Genomic DNA, 9,247 nt, shown 5'->3' with positions numbered 1-9,247 from the left:
TCCATGATGAAGCGCAGGTAGCGGCGGCGGAAGAGCCCCGCGCTGGGCTGCTGCAATCCCGCCGCCGCCCGCCGCCTTTTCGGTGCCTTTTGCTCGCGCCCACTGAAAATGTCCTTAAATCCCAGGCGCCGTTTGGGAGCGGGGAGAGGGGGTTTTTTTGCGGTCGAGAGGTTGGGATCTGCTGGGATCTGCCCAGGACAGGGACCGGCGTGGCRTGTGCCTTCAAGGCCGGATCCCGCCCGTATTTACATCCCTGTAAATACGGAACAAGGCTGGTCRGAGGCCCCAGGTGTCGAGGGCAGCAATCCTGAAATACGGGTAGCACGATGCTGTAGCCCTGTCCCTAAAGCTGAAAAGCGCTTTATCATCCCGCCGGCAGCAGAGACGCCGGATTAAAATGAAGTTACAGGCAGTGCTTTGTGTTGGCTGGGTTTCGGCTGCGCTCGTTCCGGCGAGTATTAACGGAGGTGAGGTTCACGTGCAAAGATGCGTTTTATAACCACCCCAAAATACAAAATTAAGCCAGCAGATGGGTTCAAGAACAGCCAGGCAGCTCCATAAATCCTCCCAGCATATATCTATTTTTTTGGCTTGGGCCGCTTTCCCTTACTGATTTTTCACCTACGATCGGTTTCCCAACCCTCGTGGCTTGGGCGTCTCTTCCGAGGGGTTTGCCAAGACGGGGGGGACGTCGGTGGGCACCCGAATTGGGGCTGGTGAGGGCCTGAGCCGCACGTCCCCCAGCGGTCGCGCCACAGTGGCTCAGGGCCGGGCGAGACGGCAGGCCCCCACGAACCCGGCTACGATCGCAGACGGAGGTTTTTAGGGTGATTTAGCGCACTCGACATCCCGGGGTGTCCCGTGTTTAGCCAGGCGGAGGATGCAGAGGCAGCAACCCCCAGGCTTCGCTGGGTCACGCGTCGCGGCTCGCGGGGAATCGGTTGTTGACACCGGTGCAGAGGGGCTCGGTGGGGTTTTTACGGTGGTGCTGGTGCTGGGGACTGTTTTGGAGCGGTTTGGGAGATTTCCCACTGGATAATGCCGAAACAAGGCAGCGCGGGAAGCAGGGCTGGCCCTGATAGCGCCTCGGCCCAGTGTTGGTGGAGAGGGGAGCCACTGTGGGAGAGAGGGAAACGGGGCATTTCTGGTGGTGGAATTTCTCCTGGCTTGTCCCGTTTCGCAAGAGGGGTTTTTCTTTCCTTGCTGTCTTGGAGGGTTTTGTGAGATGGGGAAAACAAGGTCCATACAGAGACCGTCCGTTGGTCCAGCATGGGAAAACCAGTGGCTTCCCCTACAGCATCACGTGCTGGAGCAGCGTGGGCTTGGAGGGCTCCCAGCTCCGTAAGAGGGTTCCCATCTCCTTTCTGCTGCCCACAAAACCTCCAGGAGCCGGAGACCCGGAGCACCAAGGGATGACAGGGCTGCTGACCACCTCACGGAGTAAAACTGGGGGTGGCTCTGCTCCTTCCCCGTTGGGAAGAAAGACGGCAGGGGAGGATGGAGGCAGAGAGGGGACCAAGAGGAGGGACCGGGAAGGGACTTTTGGGGCGCAGCTGTCCTTGCATCGCTGATCCCCTCTCTCTTCCAGCTCCCGGCACTGCCCGATGCTGAGCAGGCTCCCGCAGGCTCACCAGACACCCCGTTCCCGTCCCTGGGCTCCAGCCCTCGCCATGCCCCTGCGGAGTTGGGGCCCCGTGTCCCCGGGTGCCGGCGTCCCGACCTGGCCCTCACCCGTCTGTCCCCGCGCCGCCCAGCCTGTGCCATGAGCGGGCTCCTGYGGTTCCCCTCCGGCGGGGCACGTAGCTGAGGAATGGCCTCGCTGGACCTGCCCTACCGGTGTCCGCGGTGCGGGGAGCACAAGCGCTTCCGGAGCCTGTCCTCGCTGCGGGCGCACCTGGAGTACAACCACACCTATGAGACCCTCTACGTCCTCTCCAAGACCAACAGCATCTGCGATGCCGCCGTCTTCCCCCTGGCCGCCGACGCGGCCCTGCTGACGCCGGCCGCCCGGCGGGACTACTTCGAGAGCACCTCCTTCCAAGGCAAGGAGCAGCGCTTCTCCTGTGACCTCGTCCCCGCCGAGGAGCTGGAGCCGGCCCCGTCCTCCTCCCCCTCGCCCCGCTATGTCCACGAGATCGAGATCCCGCTGACGGAGATCTTCACCCGCGGCAAAGCCGTGGCGCCGGCCCCCACACCCCCGGCCACTATGGACGCAGCCTACGAGGAAGGCCTGGCCCGCCTGAAGATCCGCGCCTTCGAGAAGCTGGAGGTGGACAAGCGGCTGGAGAAGCTGACGGAGGAGGTAGAGCAGAAGATTGCCTCGCAGGTTGGCCGGCTCCAGGTGGAGCTGGACCGGAAGAGCTCAGAGTTGGAAAAAGCCAAGCAGGAGAGCCTGCGGCTCAGCCGGGAGAAGCAGGAGCTGGAGGACCGGGCGTCCGAGCTGTCCCGCCAGGTGGATGTCAGCGTGGAGATGTTGGCCTCCCTCAAGCAGGACCTCGTGCAGAAGGAGCAGGAGCTGACCCGCAAGCAACAGTGAGTCCTTTCTCTTCTCTCCTTCTTGTGGGGTGGGTGGAAATCATCTCCTTAAGGTGCGTGCATGCTTGTGGTGAGCCCAGAGCAGCCCAACACTGTCAGCAAACCCTTAGACCAAGTGCTAGGGTGCAATCCCTTTTGCAATGCCTCTTAGGATCAGCCCTCTTTAGGGTTTTGCTATACCGGGTTTTGCATGTTCTCTCCCATGTGAAACCCCATGGGCAGGTGCCCACGTTAGACCTGAGCTTTCTCCATATCTGTGACTGAGTTGGTACCTGATGGACTTTGTCCCGCAGCCACCAGTGTCCCCAGTGCATGGCCAAACTGGGGGAGCCCATCGCCATCCCACTGCCCTCCCAAGGAATGGCCGTGTTGCTCCAACCTGTCTCTAGCAGCAAAGGGTGTCTCCCAAAATCAGGGCTGCGTCATCCCCTTTGGCTGTACGGCTGAAATGCCTGGCTCTGTTCAATAAGAGCAATCCCATCAACTTGTCCCATGGTCATAAACATGAGGGGGGCCACCTTGGCCATGCCTAATTCAGGGTTATTCTCGCAGAAGGGGGATGATATATCCCAAGCAATATAACCTCCATTCACTATTAGGACTGTGGCATAGCCGCCTCCTCTTTCATCCCATTATCCCCAATCAAAACCATTCTTCCCACCCTAGTACTGCTCCAGAGTTTCCTCCCAGTCAAATGCTGAGTTATTTTGTCCATCAGTGTAGCTTAAGCAAGTGAGACTCTGTTTCTTGGGAGTTTCTTAGCAAAGCTGAAGGTCATCATGGGGTTCATAAAGTCTGAGGAGCAGGTTAAAGGGGGACTGTAACGGTTGTACTGGACCAAGAGCACTGGTGGGATTCCTCAAGGATTGGTCCTGATCCCCAGCATCTTCAGTACATTTATGAAGGACTTTGGCTCAAAACTAATGACTTTGGCTCAGAAATAAGGCATGTGTTCATGGCATTTGCTGACAACTCAGAGCCAGTGAAGGCTATGGTCCTTGGGCGAAGAGCAGGATGATGCTTGAGGCTGGCATAAGGGGAATAAGATTTGGTTCGGAAAGTGCAGAAGAAGAGCAAGAGGGGACCGTGACGTATAGGGAGACAAAGGGGAGATTTCAGTGTTGCTGTCAGCTATCTTGTGGGTATCATGGGGACATCGGAGTAGAGGGCATCTTGGGAGTGCGCGGTGGCAGGACAAGGGAAAACAGGGTAGCTAAACTCTGGACTGGGGCCCAGAGAGGTGGTGGCACCTCTGTCCGTGAAGATACTCATCTAAACTGGGCTTGCTTTGAGTGCAGGTTTGGACCAGGGACCTGCTGAGGGGAATGAGGGATCGATGGGCCTGGGAAATGGGGAGAGCTTGGCTGACGGAGCCAGACCAACATGATGATGCAACCGAAGCCTGCAGAGATGTCGGGGACAGGGACAGACAATGTCAACTAAAGGGCAGTGCTGGCACCGGGAGGAACAGTGGCAAATTGGCCGTGAATAAAACTCAGCCTGGAAATTAAAAGGTCCTGAGCACCAGAGCAACCGGGGTGTGAAACAGCCCTGGCAGGGCTGGCAGAGAGTGACGGATGGGTCAAATGCAACTTGTTCAGTCCATGGGAGGTCCTGGACCAGTCCCTTGCCGCCTAAGGTGACCTGGATTTACATCCCAAAACTGCCTCCTGGATCCACCTTTCCTTAGAGACACCCTCCAGCACCTGAACCGTTCGTGTAGGTCCCCAAACTCCTCCAGCTGAGGCCGGAGACAGTCCGGGAGGGAGCAGCAGGCTGGGGGCACAGCAGAAGCCCCTCTGCAATGACAGGGCTGCGAGGCGGCAGGGGGACACGCTGCACTCATTGGGCAAGAAGTGGCTACAAAAAAAAGTGCAGAAAAAAAGGAAACGAAGCACTAAAATCAGTCACGGCCTTTTCAAAAGTTTCACAGAAAACCTGAAAAGTAACAGAAATTTTTCTGATCTGAAACAATTTGGATGGGGGTTGCTAGAAATTAAATAGCTTGGCATCTTCCAGAGGAAGACRTGGAAAAAGGCTGATGAAACGAGCTGATTTCTCCTGGCTGTGGGGAAATCACTGGAAATCGTTTTCACTGGAAAAGCCGTATTCGCCCTTCCCCCAAGAACAAAACAAGATTATCAGGGACATTTTCCAGCCCTGCTTTCTCAGAAAGGCTGGGAAGCTGCTGGGGATGAGCCTCAGACTCGCCGCGTCCCTTCCCTGCCCAAGGTCTCCTCTGACGGTGATGCTTTACGAGATCATCTTCCCAAGCCCACCTCTGCCCGCCGTGGTCATGGCCACACGTCTCCAACCCTTCCTGCCGGTCCGGTCCCGGAGAGCCCCGAGCCCGGCAGACCTCCGCAGCCACCAYGAAGGTGATGGCCCCCTTCCTCTTCGCCCTCCGCGACAGCAGTTTGATTTGMGGATCTCGCCAAGACGACGGCTGCTTCTTCTTCCCCATCATTCATGGGGAGGCTAAATGAGAGCAGACGCTGCCGCCTGCCTTACCCCGCGCTCGCAATTTGCTGCGCTGCCATTTATTATCCTTCCTTGTTTACGGTCTTCCAGCCAATTCTCCATCCACGCGACAGTGTTCAGATCCCCGCCGGCTTGAATTAATTTTTTGAGGAAGGTTTCATGAGCCACAATRTGAAAATGGTTTAGCCAAATCTAAATACATTACATCCGCTGTGCTCCCAATGCCTGCCAGGGGTGTAATGACACCCGAGAGCACGGAGTCATCCGGTGACATTTATTTCCATAGCCATCGGTCCGACATCCAGCCTTGGAGCTACATCCTGGGTGTYGGGAGCCTTTTCGCCTTGTAGGCTCAGCTGGTTTTGCCATGGGTATTTTTTCCATCCGGTCCATGGGAATGAGAGGAGCCGTAGGAGGCGATAAGCATCAGGATCACTTTACATCTGCTGCCTGGGTGTCAGCACCCCATTTGCCTTCCAAATCTCCCAGGCTCTTCTCTGTGAGCCTTCCCAAATGATTGCCAYCGGTGAGCTCCCCAGCTTTTCCTGGAAATGCCGGGGTTGGGGGCCGGCGGCGATACAGCATCCCATCGCCCTGGCATTTCCTTCGAGCGCGCTGCAGGAAAGGTCACGGCCAGATTTGCATGCTTGGCTCCAGCATCGCTCATGGGTTAGTAGCTCCAAGTGCCTCCGAGGGGCTTCGCTGTTGCTGGAGCGGGAGTGGAGAACCTTGGGGCCCCTCGCCTCCCCATCCGCTCCCTTCTAGCTTTGCATTTCTCTGCCAAGGGAATCRGCTTGTTTTTCCTCCTCTTTGGCTACGCCGCATATCCATGGGTCAGAGACACGGGTTTTGCTGGAGATCCTTGTTGCGTCCCCATGAAAACCTCATCCCCAGCTCTTCAGAGGTGCTCCTTAGCTTGGCAGAGCATCTGCACAAAGGAGGCCTTGGGTTCAGTAGCATCAAACATTGCTAAAGTGCATAATTAATAATCAGTAAGATTAATCACGTTGGAAAGAGCTGCTCCCTCACCGTTATGCTTTGGTGGTTCCTCCAGGCTACGGCTCGGTGCACACGCATGGCCRGCTGAGCACGTCTGGGTGCGCGCGAGACTGGCTGAAGACGTGTTTGTGTGGCTGTGGGTGCTTGTGCTGCTGAGCGAAGGCGTGAGATCGGCTGTGTGTGTGYGYGTGTGYRYRTGTGTGTGTGTAGCACACGTGACTGGCTGCACACGTGCGTTGGAGTATGCGTGTCCGTATTTGTGTTTCCACGGCGTTTACGYGTGCGAGAGTGGCTCCGCGCACGCCCGTGCGTGGTTGTGGGAAGCGCGCCTTTTGCGGGTGGGCGTCACAGGCTCCGTGCGCGCTCCTTGGTGGGAAGCGTGCGCTGGGTGGGTGTACGTACGCATGCATTTATGGAAACTGCGCGTATAAGGTTCGTGGGTGTGCAACGGCTCTGTGTGCGTGCGCGTGCGCTTAGGGCAAGCGCTTGCAGCTGTGGGATGGCTGGGTGTGTCGGGTTGTACACATGTGCATTTAAGGGAAGCGTGTGTTTGCACACGATAGCCCAGCCACTGATTTCCCCAAGACCCCCCTGCCCCGTGCCTCTCCAGTCCCCGTCCCCTCCACCACCCGATATTTTGGGAGCTTTTTCCCTGCTTTCAGGATCGAACCAGTGGTCAGAAGCACATCCCGCCTGCAAGGGACAACTTCAGGGAGATATTTCTGGCTTCGTTTCCTACCTTGTCTTGTAGGGCCTTGGTCCCCTCTCAGCTCCCCCATGCGCAACACCTGGAAAACAGTTTCACACCCCCAAAACCACCACTGGCCCCTAAAGCCATGGGGCTGCCCTGGCAGCAGGGGCAAGGGACCAGCCCGTGATGCCCCAAGCACCCGCAGCAGCACAGAGCCTGGTGGCCCCAATGCCCCACCTCAGTTCRGGACAGAAAAAGCCCTTGTGCAGGGGCCACGGCATGGCCAGATCCTGCACTACACCTCAGACAAGGCTGGCCCCACTCACCACCCCACAGGGACATGCCTGGAGGCTCCCCAGCTCCCTTTAATTAGCACCTTAATGAGGGAGATGGGGCCTCCTTCCTGCACAGCTGGCTGCTTTGTGCTGAGGGCACAAGGGACCAGGAGCTCTCGTCACAGGGCTCTGCAGGYGCCAGGCATTTCCCTAGTGAGAGATGGGGCTGAGCGGGATTTAGGCATTTAAGGCTGCCCTTAATGCTGCTCTGCCCAAATCTGGCCTTCCTGAATGAGGCAGGCTGTGGGTGCCACTGCCTATTACCAGTCTCCGTGCCACCTTCCCCCCTCTCCATCAACCCACCTCTCCATCTTCCTTGTATGCTTTCATCCTTCCTCTCCATCTTCCCTCCCTCCATCATCCTCCTTGGCACCTTTCTTCTGTGCCATCAGCCCTCCTCTCCAACGTCCTTCTTCTCCATCATCCTTCTCCATCATCCTTCTCCATCATCCTTCTCCATCATCCTTCTCCATCATCCTTCCTTGCTGTCGTCCCTCCTCACCATTAAGCTTGTGGGCCAGCCACCAGCCCTAGCAGCAAGGGCTCGGGCCAGGACACACGTCGCAAGGGGGCCGTATAACAAAGGTCTTGAGGGTCCATATAGTGAAGGTCTCGTCTCTTCCAAAACAACGTGGCTACACCCCTACTGTAAGCCAGGAGCAATCCCTGGCCCCTGCTCTGCCCCAAACTGTGTCCAGGAACCATCCAGGTTGTCATGGACCAAAATCATGCTGGCGCTGGACCACTCTGGATGCWTGCTGAGCACCCCAAGCCCACAGCCTGGCTCCCTGGGGGAGATGTAGGGTGAGGAGAGGTGCTGAAATTAGGAGGCTGGGGAAGGATTTGGGTCTCCTGCAGCCTAGAGCGGAGGGAAGATGGACCAAATGCCCCAGGGATGGCCGCAGAGTGAGCTTTGAGGGGTTGGGAGGGAGACGAGGACAAGCGGGACCCCGCACCCGTGGGTGCCAGGRGGACCTGGGTGTCGTGGGGAGGGCGGGAGAGCCCCAACCCCATCACTGCCGCTCGTCCCTCTGCACAGGGAGGTGATGCAGATCGACCAGTTCCTGAAGGAGACGGCCGCCCGCGAGGCCAACGCCAAGGTGCGCCTCCAGCACTTCATCGAGGAGCTGCTGGACCGCGCCGACCGCGCCGAGAAACAGCTCCAGATCATCAGCAGCAGCTGCGGCACCACCCCCAACGGCAGCCTGGGACGGTGCAGCGCGCCCGGCGCCAAGGGCMTCAGCCGACTGGTACCTCTGCCTGCCTCTCCGGGGCCCCGGGGTGCGGGTCCCTCCGCGGGGATGCGGGAACGGCCCGAGGGCCGGCCGTGCCCGATGCATGGGGCAGCCCAGCTCCTTCCAGGAGCGGTGCACGCAACGGCATCGCTGGTTTCCCGTGGATTCGCTCTCCAACGTGCCTGGGTGGATTCTCTGATGGCTGCAAAGGGTTGAGCTCAGGCGTGCGTGGGGCCCCCTCACATCCGTAGGAAACCAACCCAGGAAAAACCCGGTGGGGGGAGGATTTCCCAAAAGGGGAGCCATATTTTCAGTCTCGGTGCTTGCTCCATCCCAAGGCTGCATTTCAGAGGTGAGCAAGGGCAAGGCACTGTACAAATATGGGGCTCCGATGCCAGGGGTGCTGTTGTGCATCCCGGGAGTGGCGTTCCCCTGCAGTGCCAGTGACACCGGCAGCCGTGTCCGGGGATTCGCCCCCCTTTGGCTCACCGCCCGCTCGTCCTGCGGCAAACGGGTTTCACCGCGTTGTCTCCTCTTCTCCCTCCAGAGAGACAGGCACCCCGGGCCGGTGGTGGCCGTGCACGGCCCGTACGCCATTTCCAACCAGCGTTCCTCTTCCAGCACGGGGTGAGCGCTCCCTCTCCTTGTCCGCAGTTTAACTGGAGCATTTTAATGACGGGGATGCGGGAGGAGGAGGTCTTGGGGCGCAGCCTCGGCTGGGAGGACGGGGTGGACTCCTGCTTCCCAGCCTCTCCTTGCCGCTGTGCTTCCCGGGGGCAGTCGCGCCCCAGCATCCTTGCATGCACCAACCCTGCAAGGTCTCAGCCTTCCAAGGCGAGCACTGAGGCCAGCTCTCCCCGTCCCCCAGGGCCTCAAGCCGGGCGAAAGCCGTGTCGCAGAGCTCGGGCTGCTACGACAGCGACAGCGCGGAGCCGTGCCCCACCGACGCCGACGCCGACGGGCACCACTAC

At 58.9% G+C, this 9,247-nt stretch overlaps 1 protein-coding gene across 1 annotated transcript in view; it reads left to right on the top strand.

Annotated features, from left to right (window-relative positions):
* The first annotated feature begins 1,810 nt into the window (after positions 1 to 1,810).
* The window catches only part of FBXO41 (F-box protein 41), a 17,373-nt gene continuing 9,936 nt past the window's right edge, over positions 1,811 to 9,247 (top strand). The window contains exons 1-4 of the mRNA XM_026072775.1: positions 1,811 to 2,532; positions 8,081 to 8,291; positions 8,824 to 8,903; positions 9,145 to 9,229. Of these exons, the coding sequence (XP_025928560.1) occupies positions 1,811 to 2,532; positions 8,081 to 8,291; positions 8,824 to 8,903; positions 9,145 to 9,229 (1,098 nt within the window). The remainder of the gene's footprint in view (positions 2,533 to 8,080; positions 8,292 to 8,823; positions 8,904 to 9,144; positions 9,230 to 9,247) is intronic.

The sequence above is a fragment of the Apteryx rowi genome, unplaced genomic scaffold (assembly GCF_003343035.1).
Source record: "Apteryx rowi isolate R43461 unplaced genomic scaffold, aptRow1 scaffold_35, whole genome shotgun sequence".
Lineage (NCBI taxonomy): Eukaryota > Metazoa > Chordata > Aves > Apterygiformes > Apterygidae > Apteryx > Apteryx rowi.
The sequence above is the reverse complement of the archived record's forward strand: the minus strand, read 5'-3'. Positions and strand labels throughout refer to the sequence as shown.